General features: G+C 55.8%; 4 protein-coding genes across 10 annotated transcripts; all 4 read left to right on the forward strand.

The window, feature by feature from the left end:
* The first annotated feature begins 117 nt into the window (after nt 1-117).
* On the forward strand, nt 118-2,410 carry LOC140503441 (galactoside alpha-(1,2)-fucosyltransferase 1-like). The gene has a single exon (XM_072607438.1). It carries the CDS (start codon nt 623-625, stop codon nt 1,715-1,717), a length of 1,095 nt encoding a protein of 364 aa, XP_072463539.1. The 5' UTR covers nt 118-622; the 3' UTR covers nt 1,718-2,410.
* Nucleotides 2,411-2,502: 92 nt separating this feature from the next.
* Nucleotides 2,503-6,951, forward strand: IZUMO1 (izumo sperm-oocyte fusion 1). Of its 4 annotated transcripts, none has more exons than XM_072607416.1 (10): nt 2,503-3,357; nt 3,749-4,066; nt 4,220-4,294; nt 4,384-4,470; nt 4,978-4,998; nt 5,176-5,256; nt 5,361-5,461; nt 5,738-5,894; nt 6,092-6,610; nt 6,791-6,951. In XM_072607416.1, exons 1-9 carry the CDS (start codon nt 3,324-3,326, stop codon nt 6,586-6,588), a joined length of 1,371 nt encoding a protein of 456 aa, XP_072463517.1. In that variant the 5' UTR covers nt 2,503-3,323; the 3' UTR covers nt 6,589-6,610; nt 6,791-6,951. The 4 variants fall into 4 exon arrangements, with proteins under 4 accessions (XP_072463517.1, XP_072463516.1, XP_072463519.1 ...); XM_072607415.1 differs by having other exon boundaries at nt 6,092-6,584; XM_072607417.1 differs by having other exon boundaries at nt 2,911-3,063; nt 6,092-6,584.
* RASIP1 (Ras interacting protein 1) lies at nt 6,950-17,947 on the forward strand. Its single transcript, XM_072607390.1, has 12 exons — nt 6,950-7,359; nt 7,463-7,602; nt 8,632-9,371; nt 9,880-10,268; nt 10,562-11,206; nt 13,605-13,642; nt 13,756-13,907; nt 14,346-14,461; nt 15,329-15,572; nt 15,691-15,863; nt 16,935-17,082; nt 17,538-17,947. The coding sequence occupies exons 1-12, from the start codon at nt 7,087-7,089 to the stop codon at nt 17,735-17,737; spliced, it is 3,258 nt and encodes a 1,085-aa protein (XP_072463491.1). The 5' UTR covers nt 6,950-7,086; the 3' UTR covers nt 17,738-17,947.
* Nucleotides 17,948-18,879: 932 nt separating this feature from the next.
* On the forward strand, nt 18,880-26,723 carry MAMSTR (MEF2 activating motif and SAP domain containing transcriptional regulator). 4 transcript variants are annotated; one of them, XM_072607420.1, is made up of 10 exons: nt 18,886-19,085; nt 19,453-19,561; nt 19,989-20,195; nt 20,722-20,852; nt 21,123-21,298; nt 21,552-21,666; nt 22,081-22,317; nt 22,564-22,668; nt 22,787-22,844; nt 23,082-26,723. In XM_072607420.1, the coding sequence occupies exons 2-10, from the start codon at nt 19,504-19,506 to the stop codon at nt 23,369-23,371; spliced, it is 1,377 nt and encodes a 458-aa protein (XP_072463521.1). In that variant the 5' UTR covers nt 18,886-19,085; nt 19,453-19,503; the 3' UTR covers nt 23,372-26,723. The 4 variants fall into 4 exon arrangements, with proteins under 4 accessions (XP_072463523.1, XP_072463522.1, XP_072463521.1 ...); XM_072607422.1 differs by having other exon boundaries at nt 18,880-19,561; nt 21,123-21,184; XM_072607421.1 differs by having other exon boundaries at nt 18,881-19,561; nt 23,085-26,723.
* The last annotated feature ends 749 nt before the right edge of the window (nt 26,724-27,472 follow it).

The following is a 27,472-nucleotide window of genomic DNA, read 5'->3' on the forward strand; positions in this document are numbered from 1 at the left end:
TTCTCGGCCTTTCCCTCCCTTTCCCACCTCACCCCACCTTGGCTGGAGGGGGATTCCCAGCCCTTCTTGGCCCTGCCCTCTTTTGCCTCCTCCCAGGCGTGGGGCTTTGTCTGGGGCTGGAGGGTAGGTCTTCAGGGTTGAGGGGACTGAGGGGCCAGCATCTACCCAGGAGAGGGCTCCAACAGATCCACAAATAGGGGTGCTGGTGCTCTGGGCTGGGCCCCGAGGGACCACGCCAGCTTGGCAAGGCAACTGCGAGCTCCTCCAATTGCCAGGCAACAAAAGGATGAGGTTGGCCCGAAGGGAAAGAGGCGCACTATCAGGGCTGGTGGAACTTCATCTCCCCTTCCTTTTCCGCCTGTAGCTCTCTATTGGCCACCTCCAGAAAGGCTGGGGAGAGTGACGTGTCCCCAAGGAAGACGGTGGTCCCAGCCTAGAGCCCAGGTGAGTCAGACTGGGTCCTCGGGCTCAGCTCTTCCAGCCTCTGCTCCCTTCTCAGGGACTGCTGTGCCCTGTGGCCCCATCAGGAGCACCTACTCTGAGACAACCACACCCTTTCTCCCTGGGTACCCTCTGCCTCCTCAACATCTCTCAGTCAGGTTCCTGGCTTTTTTCCACAACTATGTGGCTCCCTTCTCACCGGCAACTGTGCTGGGCCTTCCTGGTTGCCTCACTCCTCTCTGTTACCTCCTTCTTTCTCCACCTCTGGAAAGGCAGCTTCTCCCCAAAACTGGTTTTCTCTGCTCTGTGCCACAAGCAATGCCCAGGCTTAACCAAAGTGGCCCTCTTCTGCCTGCCAGGGATGCCTCAAGGCCCCAATGGCTCTTCAGCTCTCCACAAGTCAGCAGTAAGTCCTGAGCCTAGCATCTGGACTATCCAGCCAGAGGGGCGCTTTGGAAACCAAATGGGCCAGTATGCCACTCTCTATGCCCTGGCCAAGCTGAATAGGAAGCAAGCCTTTATCTTGCCAGACATGCATGCCACCCTGGCTCCAGTCTTCAAGGTCACCCTCCCAGTACTAGACAGAGAGGCGGCTGCCCGAATGCCCTGGCACCTCTACCCTCTTCGAGACTGGATGGCAGAGGAGTATGCTCACCTGGGTGGCCAGGACATGCTACAGTTTACTGGCTTCCCCTGTTCCTGGACCTTTTACCACCACCTTCGGGCTGAGATTCATCAAGAATTCTCCTTGCACCGCCATGTCCAAGAAGAAGCACAGGCTTTCCTTCACTGGGTCCGCTACAGCAGAGGTAAGGGCAGAAATCTCACCTTTGTGGGGGTCCATGTCCGCAGAGGTGACTATGTGGAGGTGATGCCCAAGCACTGGCAAGGTGTGGTGGCTGATCGTGCCTACTTGGAGCAGGCCCTGGCCTGGTTCCGGGCTCGCTACCCTGACGCTGTTTTTCTGGTGACCAGCAATGGGATGAAATGGTGCCAAGAGAACATCGATCCCTCAAGGGGCGATGTGGTATTTGCTGGTGATGGAGACGAGGTGGCCCCTGGCTCAGACTTTGCACTGCTGACTCAATGCAACCACACAGTGATGACCATTGGTACCTTTGGCTATTGGGCAGCTTACCTGGCTTCCGGGAAGACCATCTACCTGGCCAATTATACTCTGCCTGACTCCCAATTCCTGAACATCTTCAAGCCTCAGGCTGCCTTCCTGCCCGAGTGGATAGGCATCCCTGCAGACCTCTCCCCACTCTTGCACTGATCTGTCTCTGGCTTCAATGATTTTGGTGACCAAGGAGGTTTCATGTTTGCAGATAAGAGGAAAGACAAGTCTCCAAGGTTCTCAGCTTGAGGATGGGGAGATCTTCAGGCTCTAGAGTTGCCCACAATGCTGTCCTTTGGGGATAGATAAGGGCTCACTGCCCCCAAGCCTTGGGATGACTGCTTTCCACAAGGGGAGAGAAACCGCAAGACCTGGGAACCTTCTCCCTGTTGATTAATGCTAATGTACATTAATTCCAAGAACACTGGGCTGTAGGAGGTCTGGGTTCCCATTCTGGCCCTGGGTAACCTTAGTGAATGGCTTCCCTGTACTAGATCCTCAGTTTTCCCATTTGCAAAATGAAGTTATTAAACTGGACATTTTTAGAGGTCCCTCCAGTAAGAGCCCTGGACAGTGGGTTGACCCTAAGGGCTACAAACTCCCATGCCTCTTATTCCCTTTTTGAAGAGTGGGGTGGGGATGGAAACCAAGGCCAGAAGAGATGAGCGGGTGCTGGCTAGCCCTAGCAACCAGTAGTGAAACTCTGGGACTAGATCTGGAGCCTCCTCACCCCTATCACTGCCTCAGTTTCCCAATCCGTGCCTCAAGAAGAAGGAAACTGGGAAACAGAGAACAGAAGCCATCCTCAATCTCCTCCACAAGGGCTAAGAAAATCTGCGGGATAGAGGAGGAATAATCAGCCTCTTGGATTCATCTCAGGGACTTAAATATTAAGAGAACATTTTATTTAAGAAAAAAACAGAGGCAATAAAAAAAATCTTTGTTCCTACAACTTTCTCTCCTTTATTGTGGAAAGAAAGAGGGACCTCATTGTGTGGGGGCAGGGTGTTCCAAAGCTCAGGGAGGGGGACTACACTCCCATGGAGGACTAGATTGTCATCCTCACTCTTTCAAAAGTGGGGGAGCCCCAGAAGCTACTGGGAAGTAAGGGTTCAAGTGCCTCCCGTCCCAGGATGCAGAGAACTGGAAATACCAGTCCCTTTGCAGGCTGGGACCGAAATTCTCAATGTCGTGTCTACACTACTGGGAGGCCCAGGCACCCTCCCCAGTGCCCGCGGGCTCTGGGACCCAGGCTCCCCTCGTCTTCAGGGAATGCACCCTGGGTTCTGGGTCAAGGAACCCCTATCGCGGGGGTTTCTGGGAGTCGTAGTCCTGGAGCCGCAGCCGCTGCCTTGGGCTGCCATGGGGCCTGAGAGGCTCCTGACCCCCTCGGGGGTTCCCAAGACTCCCAGTCACAGTCCGGGATTCCACGGCCCTATGAGATCACACAGGGGCGCCCTTGCCTAGCACCTCGGTCGCTCACCCATCAGCGTCCAATAGAACGGGTAGGAGAATGGGGGGCCGTCCGGGGTCCGAGGAGAGGGCAGCTGTCCACATGGGAGTCTCCTGACTTGACTCACACTCGCCGAGCCCGATAAGGGCTTAGAGATCGTCTACGGGAGCTCGGGGAGGAGAAGGAGACGGAGACGGTCCTGGGATACCCGTCCCGCCCACTTTTCCTGTTTGCTGTGGGACTACAGCTCCCAGCAGCGTCTCGGAAGCGGTGGCCTTACCGAACGACCGCGTCCCCGAGGCGTGGTGACTTATGGGCAATGTAGTTAAAGTGACTCACCTGCAAGGTGGGTGCTGGCCTTCTGGGACGAAGCGACAATGCTAACCCTTTCCCAGTCCTTCCTTCCCTCCGAGGAAATAAGGGGCTAGGTAGAAATAAAGCGAGTGGTAAACCCTAGCCCCCGAGTGACGCTCCAGCCTCCGGTTTTATGGTGCTTTGGAATCTTTTCTATCTTTGAGGGTCACTTCACAATCAAAGGCTTAGGAGGGGGTCCCCTTTATATTTAGGGGAACCCCCTCAGTTGGAGGCTCTTCAGTTTCAGGATGCTTTGAGATTTTCCTCATCCTAGGGGTCCCCTTACATTTTCAGGGCCCCTTCACTTTGAGGTCTCAATGGCAGGCAGAGTTTGAGGGTCCCTTGGAACTCACAGGCTCAGGGTTTGTGACCATTCCCTTTAGGGACACGCCCAGAGGAACCTCGTAGGGGATTCCCTCAGGCTGTGATGAGTTCCACCAGCATGAGCAGTCTCCTACGCCCCGCGTTCCCCCTGGGGTTCGTGGTGTTGGCCCTGACGTTGAGCTCGCGCCGAGCGTGGGGATGCATAATCTGCGATCCCGCAGTGGTGGCGGGACTACGAGAGCTGGAGCAGAACTACCTACCCAGCCACATGGAAGTGGACCCCCAAGCTCTGCAGACTTTAAAGAGCCGGCTGGAGGAGACTGTGCGCCAATTCAGCGAGCTGCCTTTTGGGGAGGACTCCTACCAGGGCGTCATAGGTGAAGAGCGGCCCCCAGGAGCCAGGGCACCTGCCTGCCCCTCAAGCGCACTCCGCGGACGGCGATGGGGTGGGGGCGCTGTTCAAGGGGAAGGTCTGGGTCAGCCTGGCTGAACGCCGGGGGGCCTATTCCGACCTAACCACCTTTCTGCAGATGAGCCCACGCTGAACAAAGCGTCCTGGGTCTTCCTGAAGGAGCTGAGGCGAATCAGAGATAGCGATCTCAGAGGTGGGTTTTCGCTAGGGGCTCCAGGTATCAGGTCGGAGAAGGGGGAGTCCAGGGAAACTCACAGACCGTGCGCCCCCTACCCCCTGCAGACAATTTCCTCTTGAAGGAGCTCACCTGGACGCTGCATACGCAGAAGGAGAATTTAGCTCGCCTGGTAACGGAGTTCCAGAGGGAAAGTGAGGAAGAGCCCTGAAGTGTCTGGCTCCCCCGCCGGGCCCTCCTCGGGCAGCCCTCTGGCGTTCTCTCTGCCCCCACCCGAAGCCCTGAGCCTATTGCCAAGACCCCAGCAGAGTTTCAGGCTATTTGCTTCCGCACCGTCAGGGATCCCGGCTCATTCGAGAAATCCCTCTCCATTTCCCCCCTTCCGCTCGGGGAGCCCTATGACCTTTGCAACACTTCATTTGGGGAACCTTGTGCCCTTTGCCCTCGCCCCATCGGAGACCCCAGCGCCTTTTGCCCTGAGCCTGAGCCTCTTTCAGGGGCTCAGGGCTCTGGTCCCTAGCCGCACTCCCTCCACGATCTCGGGACTCCAGTGTCCTCAGGGAATTGGAAGCTTCCTCTGAGGTACCCTCCCCTCCCCCCGAGGATATAGGCCCTTCGTTCCCAAAGTACAGGGTCTTTTGCGGACCCAAGCACAGACTCGTCGGCCCTTAGGTAAAGCCCGGATCTCTTCTTCCCCACAGGTTTTTGTCCCAACAAATGCGGTGAGCGCCTGGCCCTCAGTACCCTTCTCTCCCCTCCCAGCCTCAGTTCTGCAGCCCCTCAGGGCCTGGTCCTGTGGCTTTGCCCCCTCAGGATTTGGTGACATCTCCCAGCCCCCTCCCCCGTTCCTCGCCCTTACCCCTCCCCCTCCTTTCCCCCCCTCCCGCCGTCCCTCGCAGGCCTCATGATGCAGACCCTCATCTGGTGTCATGGGTGTGAGAAGCAGGTGCACTCCTGTCTAAAGTCTTACGACTGCGGTGGTGAGCGAAGTCGGAAGCTGGGGAGGAGGTCAGAGGCTGGGGTAGGACCTCATCACTAAGGTGCGGCTGACTAAGTCACACTAATGTGTCACTTCTATCTACAGAACAAAGCGTGCGAGTGCATGAGAACGGGGACATGGTCTTGGACTGCGAACTGAGTTGGCATAAAGCAGCAGAAGGGCTCACCGACTACACATTCTACAGGGTACTTATTCCCAGATACCTGAGGGGCCCCACGGACTCCGGGAGTGGGGCCTGCACTACCTTCGGGGCAACCTTCCCCCTCGGACTCTTCTTGGTCCCTGCGTGATCCAGGGATCCCATGGCCCCCATTTGTGACCTCACTGCTTCCGGGCCCCATGTCGTGCCTGGCCGTCGGTATGAATCCTAGAACCCTCGGCCATCCCACGCCGCTGAGGATCCCAGTCTGGCGGTAGAGCTACCTGACCCTTGCATGTTCATCCCCGGGGTCTGGGGCCAGGTCTGGCCAAATGGCTCAGAAGTCCTGATAAGTAGCGGCCAAGAGGCCGCTCTGACCAAGCCCATGGTGTCCTTGGAAGACTCGGGGGTCTATCGCTGTGTCTTGGGAACCGTCCGAGAGCAGAACCCAGCCACAGTCATCACCTATCACGTAAAGGGTCAGCCTTCTTTCTCCCAGACCCACCTACATGCTAACACCTGGGGGTGGGGTCTCAGGAAGGGTTCCAGGGGATAGGGTGGGACGCGTGGTGAGGGGCGGACCCTGAATGGGCAGGAGCTAGCGGCTAGCCCCTGGGGGCGGGGCCTGTGAACTGGGGCCTGGGTCTGGCTCCTCCTCACCGACCCCTCCCCGCAGTGATTCCTGAAGAGCAGGAAAAATTCGACGACTTCGATTACGGTCAAAGGCCCAATTTTAGTCCCAGTTCGAGTACTGAGACAAGTATAAACCTGAATCCGATTGTGCATCCGAGTCCGAGCATACCGACCGGTCACTGGACTTTCCCTGGTCACAAGCCCCGCCCCACAGTTGACCAGGAGTCCGATAGGGAAGAAGAGTCCTCTACGACTTCGACTTCGATTCCGAGGAAGACGTTGACTCCGACCACAAAATTACCGCCCGAGGCTGAGCCCGGCTTGGGGGCTGAGCCCGGCTTGGGGGCTGAGCCCGGCTTGGGGGCTGAGCCTGGCTTGGGGGCTGAGCCTGGCTTGGAGGCTGAATCCGGGCCGTGCACTGGGCACGGAGATGTCTTCGCGGACTCAGGCCAGAATGCCGCCAGAATCCTTAACATCACCCTGATTGGGCTAGTCGCTGGTGGGGCGGCTGCAGTGCTGGGGAGCCTGGCGCTGACGTGAGCACTGGGCGCGGCCAGACCCGGTAGTTACCACCCAGGCCAAGCCAGAGCTGGAGGGGTGGAAGCCTATGGGGCGGCGCCACCCGAGAGGGGATAGGGTCGAAGGGGCAGGGCCCGACAGGCTACCCCACCAGCATGGGGTTCACGGGTAAGGGAAAGGTTTCAGCCGCAGTCTGCCTCACTCTCTCCGGCCTCCCTTCCAGCCTCTATTGCGCCCGCAGAGCGGGCCTAGACCTGAACCGGGCGGGAAAGTAATGCCAAGGGAATCCCAGCAGCCAGTGTTCCTGGATGGAGCCGTCGGCCCTGGAGTACCGAGGTCTGGGGCACCCCCTACCCTTCAGTCAATAAAAATGTCTCCTCTTTCTTTGCGTCTGTGACTCAGTCCAACAGCTCAAGTCTAGGAGGGGACTCCTGGATGCTCAAGGGCGCGGGCCTGGGTTCCAGAGTGGATTAGGGATCCAGTCACTTTCGATCCTGAGGGAGATGGTATTAGGCTTGGATGGCTGGGTCCCCAAAGGGGAGGAAATTGAAGAACCAGAGAACGGGCCCAGCGCTGGGGGGCGCTGGACGCCCAGGTCGTGCCCGTCCTAGCCGGGCTTCGCTCCCCTCCCCCCCCTCCCCTGACAGGACGCCCCCTCCCCGCTCTTCCTGCCCGGCTTCCTCTTGCCTTTTCCTGTCCTGTTCCCACCCAGAGCCAGGAGCACAAGGATCCAGGCGGGAGCAGGACCCAAGCCTCACCTCGGGAGCCACAGGCCGCGGCCTCGGGAGGAGGGTGAGTCCCTGGCGCACAGGGCCTCTAGACCCTCTGGAACCGCGGTGTCCCCTCCCGATGCCCTCTCCCGCTTGAGAATCCAGAAGGTCTTATATCCACGCAGGAGATGCTGTCAGGAGAGCGGAAGGAGAGCGGGAGCCCCCGCTTCGGGAAGCTCCATCTCCCCGCCGGCCTCTGGATCAACTCCCCACGGAAGCAGCTGGCGAAGCTGGGGCGCCGCTGGCCCAGCGCGGCCTCAGTAAAGTGAGTGGTAGCCCCCCGCCCCGACTGAGGGTTCCCATATCCCCTACGTCCTCGCCAGCCTTCCAGGGATCCAGGTGGTTAGAGATCTGAGACCCCACCCCTTCCTGCCTCAGACGTCCCTGCAGGCTTTCGAAAGACCCAGACTGCAGGGGGATTTGAGCCCCTCCTAGGAGCCCCACCTCCTTCTTCTCTGGGTCCCAGGAGTCCATTACCCTACCTCTAACAGATCAAGGGGCTGCATCTTCCCTTCTCCCAAGTATCAGGGCCCCCAGAAACCCAACTCCAAGCTTTAGCGCGTCTGATTCCCCCTTAGTCCTCCCCGCTCCCACTCTTCATGTCTCATGAGTCTCCCTCTTTTTCTTCTCTCCTTTCTGTGTGTGTGTGTGTGTGTGTGTGTGTGTGTGTGTGTGTGTCTGTTTCTCTCTGTCTTTGTCTCTATGTACCTCTCTCCCCCCTCCCTCTTCTCCTCGCCTCTTCGGATCCCTTTTGCCCCTCTCTTCCTTCCTCCACCTGTCTTCTCTGTCCGTCCGTCTCCCTCTCCCACTCTGTCCATCTCCGTCTTTCTTTCTCTCTCCCTCCGGCCGGCTTTCTCTCTCTTTCTGTCTCTCTGTTTCTCTGTGTCTCTCTGTGTCTCTCTGTTTTTCTGTCTCTCTCTCCCCTCCCTCCTTCTTATCCCCGCCTCTTTGTCTCCCTTTCCTCCTCTCTCTTCCTTCCTCCGTCTGTCTGTCATGTTTCCCTGTCTCTCTGTCTCCCTCTCCCACCTGTCCATCCTCTCTCTCTCTCTCTCTCTCTCTCTCTCTCTCTAACTCTCTCTCTCTCTCTCTCTCTCTCTCTCTCTCTCTCCTCTCTCTCTCTCTCTCTCTCTCTCTCTCTCTCTCTCTCTCTCTCTCTCCCTCCCCCCCTTTCTTCCCGGGCCTCTGTCACGTCGGGAGATGCCGTGTCTCCTCTCCCCCGGCTCGTTCTGCCTCTCTCTGTTTGTCTCTTGACGTCTCTGTGGCTCTCTGGTCCGCGCATCCCTGGCATCCGCAGGTCTTCCTCTTCGGACACGGGCAGTCGCAGCAGTGACCCGGCGCCAACCTCTTCAGGTCACTCAGGCCCGGAGCTGCGTCGCGTCGGGGCTGTGAAGGCCGCAGGGGGTGCCTCTGGGAGCCGGGCCCGGCGCATCTCCCAGCTGTTTCGGGGCCCAGGGACCGGGACCGGGGGCGGGGGCGCTGCCGGGGGCGGGGCGGGTCCCGGTGCTGGGGCTGGGGCTGGGGCCCAACGCTGGGCCAGCGAGAAGAAGCTCCCGGGCTTGGCTGGAGCTGTGGGCCCCGAGCCTCAGACGGCCTCGTGGGGCCTCCCGGGCTTTGGCGGCCCCAGCCCTGCCCCGGGCGTGCTGAAGATCTTCGGCTGCGGCCTCGCCTCGGGCACCAATTATAAAAGCGTCTTGGCCACGCCCCGCTCCACTGCCCGCGAACTGGTGGCCGAGGCCCTCGAGCGCTACGGACTGGCGACCGGAGGGCTGCCTGGAGGCGGCGGCGAAGGTGTCTCTGGGGGAGGAGCCGAGGCTTTCGCGCTGTGCGATGCTCTAGGCCGGCCACCCGCGGCCTCCGGAGGAGCTGGGGAGTGGCGGGCAGAGCACGTGCGGGTCCTGGGCGACTCGGAACGCCCCCTGCTGGTGCAGGAGCTGTGGCGCCCGCGGCCTGGCTGGGGCCGGCGCTTCGAGCTGCGCGGCCGGGAGGAAGCGCGCAGACTGGAGGAGGAGGGTCCGGCCGCTGCCCAAGAGGACGGTGAGGGCGGGGCGGCAGGTGGGAGGGGCTTTTTTCTTCTCTTGGAGTGTCGGGTTTTCTGAGTCTCAGTCCTGTCTGTCCTCCTCCCATTCCAGACCCCCAGCCTTTCTTTCTCTGGGTCTCTGTCCTGTCCCGGACCCGCAGCCTCTCCCTGCTACTCTCTGCTCATTTGTCCCCTCCGGGTGAGGGGCTCTCTGAGTCTCTATCCTGTCTCCTCTCTCCCGGTCCCGGACTCCCAGTGTCTCCCTGGGTCTGTCTCTGTCTTAGTGCCGGGTTCTCTGAGTCTTTGTCCCTCCCACATCACGCCCTCCACCCAACCTCTCCGTCCTGGGGTCTCCGTGTTTGTTTGACCAGTCTCCCTGGGTCGCCTCTTTTTGTGTCTCTCCTCACTTTGCACCTCGATCTCAGTGGCTCTATCTGTCCCCACTCCTCCTCGCTCTCTGTTCGTGTCTCTACTTCTCTGTCTCTCACTGGGTTTGCATCTTTCTTGGTGTCCATGCCCCTGCAGGCCTGGGAGGTCCATCGTGGCGACCCCCGAAGAGCCGATCGCGGGCAGCCTCCGGCCCGGGGCCGGGACCAGGGTCTGGACCAGCCCCCAGCACGGCGTCTGGCTCGGGCTCGGGCCCCAAAGAGCGGTCCGAGAACCTATCCCTGCGGCGCAGCGTGTCAGAGCTCAGCCTCCAGGGCCGCCGCCGACGGCAGCAGGAGAGGAGACAGCAGGCACTCAGCTTGGCCCCGGGGCCGGGGGAGCCCGGCTCACCCTCCCCAGCTTCAGCCCCGGCCCAGTCTGACTCCTTAGACGCCGCCGCCGACTGGGACCAGCTGGTGCAGTGTCTCATTCAGCCACCCTCCAGCCGCCCCTATTTCCTCATGCTAAAGGGTTACCGAGAGGCACAGGTGAGGCCGCCCCGACGGCGGGACTACAACTCCCAGAAGGCTAAAGGCCATCACTGCAAGGGGAGGGGTTGGGAGGAGGAGAAATCCTAGAATTAAGAGGAGAGGTGGGAGAGTCCCCTGGGACGCTGGCAGTTTGCCCTTTTGGGGAGGAATGAGAAGGTCTAGGTAGAAGAGGAGGGCCGGCCTGGGGGAGGATGAGCCAGGGTTTGTTCTGCCAAGCCTGGCTCTGCCCTAGGTCTAGAAATGAGGAGGAGTCGGGGTTCACTTATGTCCTTCTTCCTCGCCCACCCCAGGAGTTCGTGGTGTATGTGATGACTGGGGAGCAGCACGTGTTCGGACAGGGCGGGGGCAGCTCCGGGGCCCGTGGAGGGCAGGCCCCCCATGTGGACACCTTCCTCAACGCGCCTGACATCTTGGCCCGACACTGTACCGTGCGGGCAGGAGCGGAGGGCCCAGCCCGCGTGCGCCCGGCCAGGGGGGCAGCTGTCACTCATAACGGGGGGCAGCTCCTGCGGGAAGCCGAGCTGAGGCCGGGTGACCTTCTGGGTCTGGGCGAACACTTTCTTTTCCTGTACAAAGACCCCCGAGTGTCCGAGGCTGGTCGGCCCCCCTGGCTCCCTGCTCGGCCCCTGGCTGCCCCTCCAGGCCCCGGCTGGGCGTTCTGTTGCCGCCTCTGCGGGAGAGGGTTGCAGGAGCAGGGGGAGGCACTGGCTGCCTACTTGGATGGTAGAGAGCCCGTCCTGCGCTTTAGGCCCAAGGAGGAGGAGGCACTCCTGGGCGAGATCGTGCGGGCTGCGGGGACCGGGACGCAGCTGCCGGCACTGGGCCCAGCCACCCTGCTTGCAATGTGTGTAGAGCATTCTGCCCGAGAGCTGGAGCTCGGCCATCTGCCCCGACTGTTGGGCCGTCTAGCTCGCCTGGTCAAGGAGGCAGTCTGGGTGAGGCATCCTTGGGGTGCTTCCCTAGGGAGGGCACCAGGAAGCTTGGGGGGGGGGGGTTGTGGCGCAGCTCAGGTGTGGCCCTGAGGCAGAACTTTAATACGTTTGAGTTTGCTTATGGGAAAAGCCAGGTTTTTTTCATCTTAGACTCATATAACTGATTCAGAATCAGAATCCTGAAGTTGGAAGCCGATCTACTCCAATATAGATGTACATAAAACACAAATCCAGCTGTGGCTTTAAAACTTCCAATGAGAGTGAACCCATGACCTCCCAAGGCATCCCATTCAACACTGGGATTGTTAGTCTTGACTTATAGCTGTAGATATGTTCCTTTCTCCAACTCCTATCCATTGCTATAAAACTGAGATTTTAAATCAAAGATGCTAAAGTCTCAGCATTTGGCATTCTGTGTCTGCAATTCTAAGAATCAAGATTGTGTAATTCCAAAGTTCTACATATCAAAGATTTAAAAATGCTAAAATTCAGAGATTCCACGATTTTTATGATGCCAAAGTTTTCTTAGTCCAAGGTCCTATGAATGCAAGGTGCAAAAAGAGTCCAAAATTATGAGTCAAAATGGTTCCAAAGTTCAAAATCTCATAAGACCAATGTGAAAATGTCTTTTGCTTGACTATATGTGGCTCTTTTTTCTTGTTTTCCCAATTGAGGAATGAGGGGAGGAAGGAGGATGCGAGGGTGAGGACTTGGAACTGAAAATAAAATAAAACTTAATTTAAAAAATAACTTATAAATCCAAAATCCTATCAGATTCCAGATTCAAGAGTATGGGTACAAAAGTGCAAGATCCTAAGAATTCAAGATTCTATGAACCTTAGGTTCACAGATCTGCCTTTAGGTCCAAAGAAAGTAAAAAAACCTCAGAGAATCTTGGCCTCTTATAAGCATAGATTCAGAATCAGTTCTTCAAAGTAACTCTTGAACTCACAGAATCTTAGACTCTTAGAATTTGGAACTTTTTAAAAACTAAACCTTGAACTTCTAGAAATTTAAACCCTTCAAATTGTAGACTTAGAATCTTGAATTCAGACTGTGGATTTGAACTCATGTAATCTTGACCTTTTAGAACCTCAGACTCTGAAACTTGGATTCTTAGAACCTTAGATTCAGAATCTTGGACCTGTAGAACATTGGGTTTATAGAACTTTGAACTCTCAGAATCTTAGACACAAAATTTGTGACTTTCCTAATCTTAGACTCAAAGAATTTGAGACTCTTGGATCTTGAATTCACAGAATCTTGAATTCAGAATATCTTGAACTTGGAATGTAAGAATCTGATACAATCTGAGACTTATAGAATCTGGGACATGTAGAACCTTAGACTTAGATAATCTTTAACTGTTGTAATCTCTGACATATAATTTTGGACTCAAAACTTGAGCACATAGAATCTTGAACTCAGATTTTTAGAACTTTGAGTCAGAATTTTGAGTTCATCATCATAATAATGACTTTATCTATGTTTCAAAGTTCTCAAGATGCTTTCAATATTATCTCATTTGAACTTCATGAATGTACAGCCTAGCTGCCTTGGTATCTGAGAACTGCATTGAATCTTAAACTATTTAAAATCTCAGACATGTGGAACTTTAGGTTAATAGAATCTTGAACTCTTAGAATCTTGTAATTTTGTATCCATAATCTTGAGCCTGAAATCTGATAGGATTTTGGATTTATAGGTTATTTTTTAAATTAAGTTTTATTTTATTTTTAGTTCCAAATCCTCACCCTCCCATCCTCCCTCCTCCCCTCATTCCCCAATTGGGAAAACAAGAAAAGCAAAAGAAATTTCCACGTTGGTCTTATGGGATCTTGAACTTTGGGATTGTATTGACTCATAACTTTGGACTCTTTTTTCCACCTTGGACTCATAGGATCTTGGACTAATAAAATCTTGGCATCCTAAGATCTTGGAATCTTGGAATCTTATAACATTTTAGAATCTTGGATATGTAGAACTTTGGAATTACACAATGTAGAATCATAGAATCTTAGACACAATGCCAAGTGCTGAGACTGACTTCAAATCTCAATTTTATAGGTTGTTGGTTTTTTTCTTAAGAACCGAAGAGTGTCAGAACAAAAAGACCCTTAGAGGCCACTTATTATCACCCTGTATTTGACAGAGAAGAAAAGTGAGACCCAGATGGGGACTCCCCATCGAGGGCAGAATGAGGGGTCCAGTGGGGTGTGGGTGAGGCCAGAACTCAAAGGCATGGTGAATTTCTTCTCTTGCTTCCTGTGTCCTTCCCTTTGTTCATGCAAAAGCAAACAAACCCTACTTCATCCATCACCCCAGTTCTCAATCACTTGGCTCCCAAACTTCCTGCTGCCCTAAGCTCATCACTTTTCACTTTGTTTTTCTGCCCCCTCAGGAGAAGATCAAGGAAATTGGAGACCGGCAGCCAGAGAAGTAAGACCTCATTAGGGTTGGCAAGGGTCAGGGGTAGGGGAAGCCTAGCGTGGGATTGGGCCTGTGGAGGCTGATCTGGGTCACCCCAGGGTTGCCCGGGTGTTTCCCCACAGCCAACCAGAGGGGACCCTAGAGGTACCACTGAGCATTGAGGCAGTGGCTGCAGAGCTTCGGCCCTTGATGTCATGGATGGCGAATACCACTGAGCTGCTCAGCTATGTGCAGGAGAAGGTGTTGGACATGGAGAAAGAGGCTGACCAGGAGGGTGAGATGAGACTGCATGTCCTGGCCCTCCAGAGGCCTAGGGGTCCAGCTGCTGGGCATCCCAAACCTCTCAGGGGCAGCTTTCTCCTGCCCTATGGCTCTCCCAAATAGAACCCAAGTGTCTAGTCAACCAGGATCTCCTACATCTTAGAGATAAGGTGCCTGTAGGGAAGGCTGGAAAGACCCAGGCATCTAGCTGACCAGTGTGCCCTACATCTTAGGGGGGATCTCCTGCCCGTAGGTGTGAGCTAGCTCATGTCTGCCACCTCTCAGGGATGGGTGTTTCTTGTCCATGGCTACCCTTATAGGGACCTACCCAGTCCTACGTTTCAGGCTTAAGCGCTTTTGCCTTCCTCCTGTACCACAGCCCTCACACCAGCAAAGGGGGACAGTGGGGACCCTAGCCACCATTTGTATCCAGCTCTCTCTTCTCCCCCAGGCCTATCCTCAGACCCCCAGCTCTGCAGTGACCTTGAGCTGTGTGATGAGGCCATGGCTGTGCTCGATGAGGTCATCATGTGCACCTTCCAGCAGTCAGTCTACTACCTCACCAAGGTGGGTCTAGCTCTCACTTCCTGCCCTCATTTGCTTTGACCTTACTTGCCGCCATGGGTGCTGACCTCACTCCCTGCCCTATGACCTCATTTCTTACTCAATGGCTTCATCCCTCCCCCAGCCCTGCCCCCATTTCCTACTGCTCTGCTCTCACTTGGCCATTGCCCTCCCTTCCTGTTCCTTCGAGGCTCCTGGGCCCAAGTGGGTCTCATCCCCTCCCCAGTTCTTTGGCCCATCCTGTCGATGTCATTCAGTGGCTGGCCCTCTGGGGCCTCCTTTCCTTTGACTGCATGGCCCTATGCCCTGCCTTTACTGCCTGCTTCTGTTAGGCCATTTCCTGCTCCTGGACTTCACTTGCTGCTGTTCAGCCCTTACTTCCTTCAGTAGATGTTGACCTCCCTTCCTGTCCCCAGCACAAGTAGGGGCCAGTGAACCCTGGTTGGGGTGCTGTAGGCCCTGGGGCCGGGCACTGCCCCTCCCTGGGCCTCAGTTCCCTCCCGGTACTAGGAATGGAGGATTTCTGGCTCCCACCCAGCTGGGATGGCCATTCCCACTCTGAATCAGCTTCCTGCTCCAGATGAGCCGCCATCCCATTTCCTCTGTGGGTCCAGCTTCCTCACAGCTTCTCCCCCTCATTGTCTCTTTGCCCTTTGGAGGAACTCCAGGTAGCATTCTCCTGTCCCTCTCTGAGCCTCAGTTTCCCCCCTCCCTGTTCAGGCTATGATGTGAGACTTTGACCTCTGTTCTCATCCAGCTCCTTGGGGGCTGGGCAGCTTCCTTCCTATCCCTAGGATTTGAGGGCCTTTGGGGCCTGCTGTGAGTAGCCGGCTAGCTCTTCATTGTCTTCCTCTGCCCCCTTGTGTCCAGACTCTGTACTCCACGCTGCCGGCGCTTCTGGACAGCAATCCTTTCACTGCTGGGGCAGAACTTCCAGGTCCAGGGGCAGAGCTGGCTGCCATGCCCCCGGGGTTGAGGCCCACCCTGGAGGTGTTCCAGACGGCCTTGGAAATGACCCGACAGTGTGAGCTGCACCCAGACCTCGTGTCCCAGACTTTCGGCTACCTGTTTTTCTTCTCCAACGCATCCTTGCTCAACTCCTTAATGGAGAGGGGTGAGCATGAGTGGGGGGAAAGCGGGGCTGGGAGGCCAAATACAAGAGATCTCAGCAGTTAGATGGCCATTGCTCTCTGAGGATCACTGGTTCTTGTCTTCTTTACCCATTTCTCCAGGGCAGGGCCGTCCCTTCTATCAATGGTCTCGGGCAGTGCAGATTCGGACCAACTTGGATCTTGTTCTGGACTGGCTTCAGGGAGCAGGGCTGGGGGACATTGCAACTGAGTTCTTCCGAAAGCTTTCCATGGCTGTAAACCTGCTGTGCGTGCCAAGAACGTCCCTGCTCAAGGTGATGAATCGCCAGCCCTTCATAGGGACAGACAGGTAGGCAGGAGGGCAGGCAGACAGGCAGAGAAAGAGACAATGAAGTAATCGCCAACACACATTTTTAAGCAAGCATCTGGTAAGCACCAGACAGTAATAAATGTACTAAGACAAAATGAAGCAGTTCTTCACCCCTAAGAAGCTTAGATTCTATGGCAGGGGTGGGGAACCTGCGGCCTAGAGGACACATGTTCTATGTTTGGATTCAGTCAAAGGGTCACTTGGGGACCTAGAAGGCCATATGTGGCCTTGAGGCTGAAGGTTCCCCACCCCTATTCTATGGGATAAACAACATATTCACCGACTGAATGAATGGCCCCAATGCCTGGGGGCATCAGGAAGGGCTTCATGTGGTTGGTGGCCGTTGAGCAGAGACTGAAGGAAAGAAAGGATTCTAAGAGATAAGGTGTGTATTCTAGGCAGGAAGAACGACCAGGAGAAATCCACTGGGCAAGATGGATGGAAAGGGAAAACAGAGTCACAGATGGGGTGAAGTGCAGAGCTAGGAGAGTCCAGCCTTGCTCCAGGCTATTCAAACTCAGAATCCCAGAGATTCTGAATGGAGCTCTGGAGGCAGGACATGGTCACAGCCTTCTCAGAAGCAACGTTCCTGGGGAAAGCCTGAGGTGGCAGGACAGATGGGGAGAGAGATGCCCACACTGGCAAGACCAGTTGAATGCTACTGTCTTGGTGGAATGGAAGGTAGAGGGAGGAGAGATCTGGCGTCAGCGCTGCTCAAGCAGCACTTTAGAACTTTACTTAGAAACGTGGGAGTCCAGAACCCAAATGACACCTAGTACCCAGGTGGTTTGGGGCTAGTCACTTAACCTTCACCTCTGTGGGCCTGTCTTCCTAGGTCAGATTAAGGGGGTTAGCCTAGATGACTTGGGAGCCCCTTTCCAGCACTATCCCTGGCATCCCAGGCCCTTGTCCTGTGGTCTGGACACTGGCCAGGTAGGGCTCCGGGGGTCTCTAACTCCACCATGGTCTTCAAACATCTCTGACCTCGAACCCTGATTTCCCCGATCTCTCCTAGGCTTCCTGGAGCAGTCTTCGGACGGAGCACCCCACCCTGAGCCCCGCCCAGCTCCACCACGTGCTCAGCCACTACCAGCTTGGCCCAGGCCGCGGTCCGCCCCCAGTCTGGGAGCCGCCACCGGCGGAGCTGGAAGCTATGGACACTGGTGAGGAGCTCCCTCCGCCAACCCCGCCCGGCCTCAGTTTCCTAATCTGTAAAATGAGCAAGCTGGGCTGGAGAAGCCCTGACGTTCCTCCCACCTCTAGAACTATGCTCCTCTGATGCCCTCCACAGCGGCCACAGGGGCTCTTTCCCCCAGCTCCACAGACGCCCAGCTCTTCCATTAACCAGACCCAAACGGTTGGGAATTGGGAGTGTCTGGCTACAAAAATACTACAAATCCCGCCGTGCCTCGCGGCAGGGGGCAGCCGAAAAAGGACATAGCCGCACGGGCTGCTGGGGGTTGTAGTTCTCTTAGCCGGAGCAGGCAGCGGGGCCGTAGCCGGGGAGTGGAAAAGAGAGCGCCCACTCCGGTAACTGAGGCCTTTGCACAGCAGCCGGACTCCCCAATTCCTTTAGAGATCTGAACTCCGCTCTAACTATCCCTCCCCATCCCTCCAGGTGACATCTTCGAGAGCTTCTCTTCGCACCCGCCCCTGATCCTGCCGCTGGGTGGTTCGCGCCTGCGCCTTTCGGGGCCCGTGACGGATGATTCCTTGCACGCCGAACTGCGCAGGCTCCGCCGCCTGCTCTGGGACCTGGAGCAGAAAGAGCTGCCGGCCAATCAGCGCCATGCGCTCCCCATGACTGCGTCGCTGTGATCCGGCGCCTGCGCTTGGGGCTTGCCTTCCACTCCGCCCCTCCCCCTTCTTCCTTAGTCCCAGGTCTTAAGCCTGGAAAGAACACGCGGGGGCGTTCCCGGGCCTGCCGGGAGTTGAAGTTCTCGGGCGTTCTTTGGGCTGGCCTAATTTTTTTTTCCGGAAAAATAAAGAAATTCGGGGCTTGAACCCGAAGCATGTCCTGGTGGAGAACGTGTCCCGAGGGATCTCAGGTTTTCTGGCACCCGGGCATCCCCTCTCCGGGATCCAGGAGTCCTTCGAGCCTCGAGGAGGCAAAGGTCCTCTCCCCAGGCGCCACTTCCTTAGAGACCCTTGGGACCCCCAGCCCCAGGGGTACCTCAGGGCCTCTTGTAGTCTTGCCACCCTCGGAGATCCCAGGATTCCCGCCCCCCCTCCTCGGAGAAGCAGGAGCGCTTTTTAAGCCCAGGACCTTCTGAGATGCCCTTTCCCAGCTGTTCCCCCCCCCCCCCCCCGCACCCCGGGGCTCAGCAGTTCCCTCCCCATGCCTTGGAGATTCATAAGTCCCATCCCCAGGCCTTGCGCCCTTGGAGACCTAAGGAACCCCCCGCCGCCGCCTCTGGGGTGTCCCAGGGTCTTCCCAGCCTCACCCCCCTCGGAAATCCAAGGATTCCTGTCCCCAAGCGCAAACCCTTCGGGGAACCCCGGAGTTTCCTCGCCAATTCAGAGACTGCCCTCTCCCGGAGTCACCCTCTCAGGAATCCGGGCGTTCGCTCTCTTAACCACTGAGGCACCACTGGGGTCCCTGTGGCCATTCCCCTAACCTCGGGAACCCAAGAGTTCGCTTTGTCGGCCCCAGACCCCAGGGGACCCAGGCGTCCCAGGCCCCAGATTGAACTCTTTTCTCCCCCGAACCTGACACCCAGCGCAGCGTCAGGGAAAAAACTAGCAACAGGTGGCTCCCGCTGGGGGCCGCGCCCCCGCACCTGCGACTGTCCATCCCTGGCGGCCCCGGCCCTCTCCCCTCCCCCTCCTAGGCCACCCCAATGCCTTTCCCCTTTCCCTCCCTCCCCCGGCACCAGGGTCAGAGCACGGAGTAAGGGAGCCTCGGGACCCAGGCGTCGGGGCCTTCCATCCTCCACCACCTTCCTCCCCACCCCCACCCCGTCCCCTCTCTCCCCACCCTGACTCCCCAAACCGGGAGAGGACCCCATAGGCCAGTGACTCCTAAATCTCTTCTGGAGAACCCCGGGCAGTAGCGAATGGGCGGAGTACGGGCTGGTCTGGCCTGAGAGGGCGGGGCCTGGGGTCTCAAGCCTTGCGGTTGCACCAGGCTAGATACTTTGCACTCCAGCGGCCCTGATTCCACCTGGTGAGATGCCCCCCAACCTTCCTCGAGGGAGAGGGCGTCCTATTTTTTTCCTGCCCCTAACCCGCCCCACCCCAGTCTCTGTGCCTTCAGGGACTTAGAAGTTCAGACCCACAGCCCCTACCCTGGCATCTGGGACCTCAACTACCCCATCCCTTCAACTCCCATCCGTTCTCCACTCCCTCTTTACCCAGGAACCAGGCGTTCCCAGCTCCCAAATTTTCTGCTGCTCCTTTCCCCAAATTCTATTTCCCTTGGGGACCTAGATGTCCTGGACCCCAGGGAGACACGCAAGAGTTCCTTACCCCTCCGCTTGAGTAATGTCTTCCTGCCCTGGCCCTCTAATCTGACCCTCTGCTCGCTCCGGGAGGCCCCCACCCCCCGCCTTTCAGACCAGCTCCTCTCCGCCCCCTTCCTGGCCATGACCCTCGTTGCCTCGGCCCAGTGTTCCCAGCTCATCCGCTCCAAGTTCCGCTCCGGTGAGGGGATCTAGCCGGGAGGGCCGTTTGTGCAGAAATGGGGGTGCACGGGGAGATCGGTGCACGGCCTGCGTGTGTAAGGGGACTGAGGAAGGGCGAAGGGTCAATGTGCAAGGAAAGAAGTGTTGTGTCCGTGTTAAGAGCAAGGGCGGGGAAGTGAGTGTGCAAGACCAATATGCAAGGGATGGGGAAGGGAGGGAGTGTGTGAGGAGGGAATACAGGTGCCAAGAGGTCAAGCGTGCAAGGGCCCTGTGTCCTAGGCTCTCCAGTGGCCGCTGGGAGAACAGGACTTCCCCCTCCCCCCAAGCATTAAGCTCAGGCTTGGTTCCCATCTGACCTTCGGGCTAGAGCACAGAAGGGGGGCGGGGGACTTGGGCGTGGGGGGCGGGGCCTGATCTCCCTGACCCCGTTTTCGGCTTTCCTTTAGTCCTCCAGCTCCGGATCCACCGGAGATCTCAGGACCAGCGTGAGAGTGGGCAGAAGCCTGACCAGACCTCGACTGGGTCCCAGGCCTCTACTCACTCAACCCTTCTCCCCACTAATGGATCCAGGGGACCCCAGCGTCTGCCCCAAGCTCCCGGCCCCTGGGGAACACAGCCTTCTTTCACCCAGTCTTTTCCACCTAGGGATTCAGGTAGCTCCTTCCTCATCTCTCTTTCCCACTCAGAGACTCAATATTGAAGCTCCAACTTTTGTCCTGTTCCCCCCACCTCCCCAAGTACCCAGATATGCCTTTCTTAGCCCCTATCCCACCACGATATTTTGAAATTCAGTCCAAACATTTACTTAGTCCCAGTTGTAGGCTAGGCAGATTCCTGTATCACTGAGGCTTCAGATCAAAACAAACAAAAAAGCTGGAAATTAGAGCGCATGGGGAGAACTCATGCGAAAGAACCTTGGAAAGGGGAGGCTAGAGCCACACTGTGGAGGACTTTACCAAAGAAGATCCCAGAGGTAATAGGGAGTCACTGAAAGTTCTAGAGCAGAGTAGGAACAGGATCAGACCAATGCTTTACTGGACCACAGTGTGATTAGAGTGGACATAGGAGAAGTTTGTGGTAGGGAAGACAAGGGGGTGACTTTCAATAGGACAAAATGAGAAGGGATGAGGGGTTGCTCATCCGTTCCTTAGGTCTCCGTCTCATCCTTTCTTCTTACAGTGGATCCCTGGATCTCGGCCTCACCCCCCGACCAAGCCTCCATCACCAGTTCCTCCCCCTTGTACTGTGACTCTGGGGAAACCAAACCTAGTCCAACAAGCCTCCCCTTTTCTGGGGTGTCTTTAAAGAAGGTGAGCCAGGGACTGAGAAGCCCTCCGTCAGGGCTGGGCAGTCCTCTCGAGATTCTCCCTCAAGCCTTGGCACTCCGGTTTCTTTGGGGCGTCTGGGTCATTGCGGGTGTGCTCCGCGGCTCCTGGCCTGCCCTCAAGGAATGCTTTCTGAACTACAACTTCCAGAATTCCGCAGAGCCGATTCGGCCGGGCTTTGGCCAGAGGCTCCATGGGAAGTGTAGTTCCGGCTAGGGGAAGGGCGCCTAACCTGCGCTGGAAATCCTTTGACAGGCCAAGGGAGACAGTCACCAGAGGGAGCCCAGGCCCAGGTTGAAACCACTCAAGTACCACGCGTACGTGCCCCCAGAACACCGTGGAGGGCCAGGGACAGGGGCGCCGGCCCAGGGAAGCCCCCCCAGGGAGGATGGGCAGCTCCCAGGGCACAAGCAGGACCTGTCTTTGCCCAGGTGAGGTTCTGTCCAGCAGTTCCAGGACCCTGCCAGACAATCCCCGCCTTGCCTTGGGCCCTTGGCCTCTCTGTGTCCTAGCTCCGAGGGTGCCAGCCCTCTCAACCAGTCGGGCCTCAGAAGCACTTCACTCAATCCAGACACCTAAGGAGCTCCAATCTCTCTCTTTCCTTAACTAGGGGTCCTGGCTCCCAAGGGGATCAATCCTTCCCTCCCAGAGTCCGACTCTAGAATCTTCCATTATGCATTGCAGGGATTGGGGGTCAAGAACGGGACTCCAGGACAGCTCCGAATTCCCAGAGGTCCCCCGACCATTGGTCCCTAAGCCCAAGTTAGAGCTTCAGACCCTCCGACTAGAGGAGCTGACGGTGAGTTGGAGGGAAACAGGAGACCCCCTTTCACGACTCCTCAGACTGAGGGAGAGCAGGTGTCCCTTCACAGTTCCTCCTCCTTGAAGCTCCAGGTGCTCTTGCCCCATTTTGAGTCCCAGATATTCCCTTTCAGAACCCCGCCCCATGGGGGCCCACGGCGTCCCTTCCTCAAGTCTTCCCCTCTAGATCCCAGGCTTTCCTGTCCCAGTCCAGCTCCATCGGGGTCATGGGAATCCTGTCGTCCAGCCTCCCCCTCGAGGTCCCACCTCAGTTCCCTCGGGACTTGGGAAAGCTTTCGCCAGCCTCCCCCTCGAGGTCTCAGGCTCCCCCGCCGCCTCGGGGATCCGGGAATCCTTTCTCCCAGCCGCCCAATCCCCCAGCCTCAGAGTGCACGCGTCCGCCTGCCCGCAGGTCTCGGAGCTCCGCCAGCAGCTCCGCCTGCGGGGCCTCCCGGTGTCCGGGCCCAAACCCGCCCTGCTGGAGCGGCTGCGGGGGGCCGGGGCCCGGGACAGGCAGCTGCCGCTGCCGCGGCCGGTGCGGAGCCCCGGGGTCCGCTCCCGTGCCAGCCCCAGCTCCAGCGCGAAGCCCAGGTCCCGTCCGCGACCTCGCCCGGAGCCCCAGGCCCCTCCTAGAACAGCGGGCAAGTCCGTGAGTGCCGGCCAGGGGGAGGAGGGCAGGAAAGCAGAAAAGGGGGAGGGAACAGGAGGAGGACCGGTGAGAAGCCCCAGATGGGCGAGGGCGGGTCTGGAAAAGGGCGTCGCAAGAGGCGGGACCACGACGGGGGGCAGGGCCAGGAGCGGGAGAAAGGAAAAGCAGAGGGAGGGGCTAGGGCAGGGGGCGGGGCCGGGAGGGGCGGTGGTGGGGTGGGGTTGAGCTCTCTGCGCATCCCCTCAGCCCTGGACCCGCCCAGCTGCCCCCGAGGCCCCGCCTGCTCCTCCCGCCCCGCCCCGAGTCCTGTCCTTGGAAGAGGAACTCCAAGAGGCCATCCGCCGGGCGCAGGTGTGGGAGGAGGGAAGGAGATGCGGGGCTGGGGGAGGGATACCGGGGAAAAGGGCAGGGGGAGGGCCAAGCCCAGAGGAAGGGGTCACTAACCTCCTCGCTCACCTTCCCTCCCCAGCTCATCCCCCATCACTCGATCCAGGACATTCTGAACGAGCCTCTGGAGCCACTGGCAGGTGAGACGTGAATGCGGGACAGTGAGGATGGGGGTGAATGAGGGTCGGGGGCAGAGGCTGATCGCTTGTGGTGACCAAGTGATGGTGCCTGGGGAAAAGGAGCTCCTGGGCTCCGGGGGGGGAGCGAGAAATGAGGTCACCGGACACCTGGGTCCAGGTCCCCTGCCCGAGGGATCTGGGCGGGCCGGAGAAGTCTGATCGCCCCTTCCTTCTCTCCTGCCCCTCTGCTGCTTTCAGAAGCTCTGCCCCCACCCCCGCTGGATTTCCCGGGCTCCTTCGACCTCCTGTCTCCATCCCCGCCGCCGGGCTCCGAGGGTCTGTCCTCGGTCTTCTCCTCCTGGCCTCCATCCCCTGCCAGCTCCCCATCGCCTGGACCGGGGCGTGCCCTGGAGGCGGCCGATTGGCTGGAGGCTCTGACTGGAAGTCCAACTCTGGACTGCTCCGGCCCTACCCCTAGCATCTTCTGCACCGACTTCGCAGAGCCGGGGACCAGCAGACTCTGGGACTTGGGGGTGGAGGAATGGTGATGGGACCCTGCAGGAGGGGAGCTCTGCCGGGGACAGACACCCAGCAGACAGGGAACCCATGGGTCAGGAGCCACAGAAGATAGCCACACACATCCCGACAGAAACTCACAAACACACAGACACTCACAGTGGCACACAAACACCAGCAGAGTAGGACAGAAACCAGCACAGAGTAAGAGCCATTCCCGCAGAGTAAAACAGAATAGCCTGCAGTGGCGGAGACACAGAGGGGTCAGGGAGTGATGGAGGGGAAATGAAAGGGAAACAGAGGCAGGGCCACTGACATTCAGAACTACAAAAAGGCCAGTCTATCACAGGGACCCTGAATAATGGAGAGAAGGACCTTGAATTGAGGGTACCCACACAGTCTGAGACTAGACAGTCCCAGGGCAAGCTGAGTGATGTTGAAGAAGCCCTCCCCCCATCTTCTTGGCAGATGTATGTAGACTCTATGTAGACTCCTGAAACATTCATCTGTTTTCTCTAAAATGTGAGGGCCAGTCTGGTTAGTTCTCAGCACGTGGCCTGCCTTAGGTGTAATGGTTATAGACTGGATTGTGGACTACCTTTAGGGAAGGTCCTTAATCTCTCTGGTCCTCAGTTTCCCCATCTTTAAAATGAGGCAGTTGGAATCCCTTTAAAACGAGGGAGTGAGATTCTAAGCCCCCCTCTGCCTTTCAGAATCTGTAATTTCTAGACTCATTCTGTGATTTTGGGTGTCAACTACTTTCTCTGGGCCTCTGTAAAATGAGGACTCAAGGTTATTGGGCTCCTACTTTTCAGATGCTTTAACCTTTACTGGGGAGAGTGAGGCTTTACAGAGACTCATTAACATGGGCCAGGCTCTCAGTCTCCTGGTGTCTGCTCTAAGCTTCCCAGGTTGGGACTGCACCCCTGCCCATCCTGCTTCTAATCAGAACTCCAGGCTGAGGCCCATCATGCCTCCCAGGGGTGTGGACAGGAAGGTGTCTGAGAACTGGTGGCCTAGAAGGTTGGATGCAGTTGGCTAGGTCCCTGCTGCTGGCCTGTATGATGGCACCCGTGGCTATGAGTGCATGGTTGCCCTGCGTCCAAAGCAGGAAGGGAGTGTTCAGAGAGGCCTCAGTGAACTTTGAATCCCTCTGGAAGCCATCTACCATGTACTCTCCATACCAGAAAAGCCAGTTGTTGGTGACCTTGAAGCTGACACCAAGCCACTCATGTGAGGGAGCTCCCACATTTATTCACTAAAGATAGACCTGAGAATTTAGGTGTTTGTTTTTTTTCCTCATTCATTCTGAACCTGTGATTCATCAGTGTGGAGAACTCCTGGAATTAAAAATCTCTCTACTAATGTGCAGAGTTTAGTAGGGGGATTCAATCCAAGTCATCCAGCATTTATTAAGTGCCTGCTGTGTACAAAATGACAGGCTAGGGGCTAGGAGAAAGAAACAAAACTCCAAGCAAGGCAAAGTCACCACTTGCCTCCAGGGACCTTAATCTAATTAGGGAGTCAATTCATTTGAATGCAACAAGCATCTAATCAGGGCAAAACCTTGTGAAGAGGGACTGCGGAGCCACAAAGTTTAGGGCTTCTGCCCTCAGAGAGCTCCCTTGCACCCATCCTGGATCAGCCACAAAAGGAAGGGACTAGAGACCACTGTGCTCAAGCACAACGATAAGTCCTTCTACAACCTACCTACCAAGGAGCATCTGGCCCATCTGAAGGGCCAGGGGATGGGAGCTCTCCATCTCCAAAGGCACTTAGGACACACCCTCAGACCTCGACGAAGCTTTTGAGGTTTTCTCTGTGTCTCCAGTGCCCAGCACCACAGAATCTGCCCAACAGTGTGGATTGAATGAATAGCCATCCAATGTGTGTGTTTCTGGCTCTGCTTGTATCTTTCTAGAAGTCTGTGTGTGCACATGTGTGTTCTGCTGGGTTTTTCTAGAATCGATGCTGGATGGTCTCTATGAGATCTTGCTTAGAGAAGCGTGAAAGACTTCATGTAGTTCCAGGACAAAGGGCCTTGCTAATCTGGGGATCAGGGGAGGCTTCCTGTTGGTGATCCCTTTTGTGTGGTGCTTTAAGGAAATGAAGAGGGAGACTGGGGACCTGTTCCCTCCAGACAACTGGCCCGCTAGGACAAAATGTGGCTAATCTTTGCTCCCTGCCACTTTCTTCTGACTAAGGAGGTCAGGGAGGAGCTGTCTGTACTTGGGTGGGATGTGGCTACTGGCGACCTGAAAGTTTGTTTAAAAGAGGCAAACAGGCCAGGTGATGTATATTCATACTGTTTATTCCCTTACAGCTAGTAGATACATGATTACGGAGCCAGAAGGAAACTTCTGACTGTCTGATAAAAGAATAACCAGCCTTAAATATGTTTTAGAATAATCCCAACTCAGCATGTCTGTGTCACTCAAATTTATGATCTCCATTTATGTTTAACTATAGTATGAGAAAGGAGTTTTCTTAATTGAATAGGTGGTAAATACAATAAGATAAGAGAGTTGACAAAATGTCAATTGAAATTATGACCCATGATATCTGTTTTCTTTCCTAGTATATGTCCATAAAATATTAAGATAAGAAAAAGTCTCATTATACAAGGTAGTGTGTACTTAAGGCACTCTGTCCTTGGCGTTAAGAGTGCTCTGGACAGCTCCCTCTGGCCTTGTTGACACGGGAGCATTCCCAGAGTAAATTCAGAGAAAAAAGAAGGAAGTGTCTGTTTGGCTGAGGGCCTTCTTCTTCTGGTTGATTAGTTCAGGCTTTGGCCCTTATTGAGGTTCAGATAATGTCAAATGATTATCACGAACAACACACAATGATAACCTCATCCTCTGGCTGCCCCTCCTCAGTTCTAGGAAAATTTGGGGCTTTCTCAAGGCACCATCTTTTCAATTGGGAAAGCAAAGGAACTTTCAGCTCAAAGGAGCTTTCCAGCCCTCTGTCACTCAAAAACAAAGTCAAGTGCAAGTCACGTCATTATTTCTTTGATGGCATGGCAACGAAGGATGAGCACATACATCTTTTCAATCAGTTTCCTTTGCTGACCCTGGATCATGCTGAGTTTCAATAGTCTTAGGTTACTGATTCAGTATTGAATAGAGATTGACAGAGGTCAAGTCACCAGACATCTATTAAACTAAGCACCTGCGATGTGTCTGCCCCCGTGCTTGGTATTGGATATGTTAGGCTTTTGGTGCATGTCATGTAATTGTCTCTTCTCCCATGTGAACATCCTGCAGATAATACGAAGTTTCTCCAATATTTTCTGAATAACAAAGTTTGTTTTTAGTTCTTACTCAAAATGATCACCTTGCTTGAAAACAAATCAACCTCTGGTACTTGCTTATTTACAGAACACTGGTTCCTTGACCATCAATTTTCTCTCAACCAAGTGACAGTTATCTCTGTAAATGAAATGAACAAATTAACAGTCAGCTTGCCCATAGTTAAAATATAGTGCTTTTTTTCCCTAATGGTACCTTGATTTTGGATTTCTTACATCATCTAGAAAAGTGGAGGGTAAAGTCCCCAGACCTCTATCCCTATCTTTGTTTCCCAAAGTTGACTCTTTACTATAGAAAAGTCATCTTTTGGATAGACATAAGGGTGGTGTGTATAGCAAAAAGGAATCCTTTTTTTCATATTTCAAAACTACTTCCTTTTTGTCATACACTCATCATTCCTGTACCCTTCCAAAAGATATCTGTTACTCCTTCATTTCCAAGGGGCAAGTTTCCCATTGAAAGGTTTGGGTCTTTTGTCCCTTGTTCCCTCATGACACCAAGAGGCTGGTGGTTCTGGGCTGTGGTTCCACATTCCATGCTATCTTTCATTCAGATACTGGGAGCTTTCTCCTCCTGGTTGTGACCAATCCAAGACCGTCTTTCCTTGGGCTCTGATTCACAGCTGAGAAGGTCCTGGAATGTTTTTTAGTTGAACTTTTCGTCACATTCATACTGATTTACTATTACCAAACACTCATAAACAATCAGCATCTTTAGGGCGTTTTCGGTAACCGAGACCAATTAGTTATGCCTTCAACCTTGGGAATTAAGCTCTATGGTGGCACATGTTTTCTAGTCTAATTCTATCTGCTTCCTTCGGTT

This window comes from Notamacropus eugenii, chromosome 5 (genome assembly GCF_028372415.1).
Source record: "Notamacropus eugenii isolate mMacEug1 chromosome 5, mMacEug1.pri_v2, whole genome shotgun sequence".
NCBI classification, from domain to species: Eukaryota; Metazoa; Chordata; class Mammalia; order Diprotodontia; family Macropodidae; genus Notamacropus; species Notamacropus eugenii.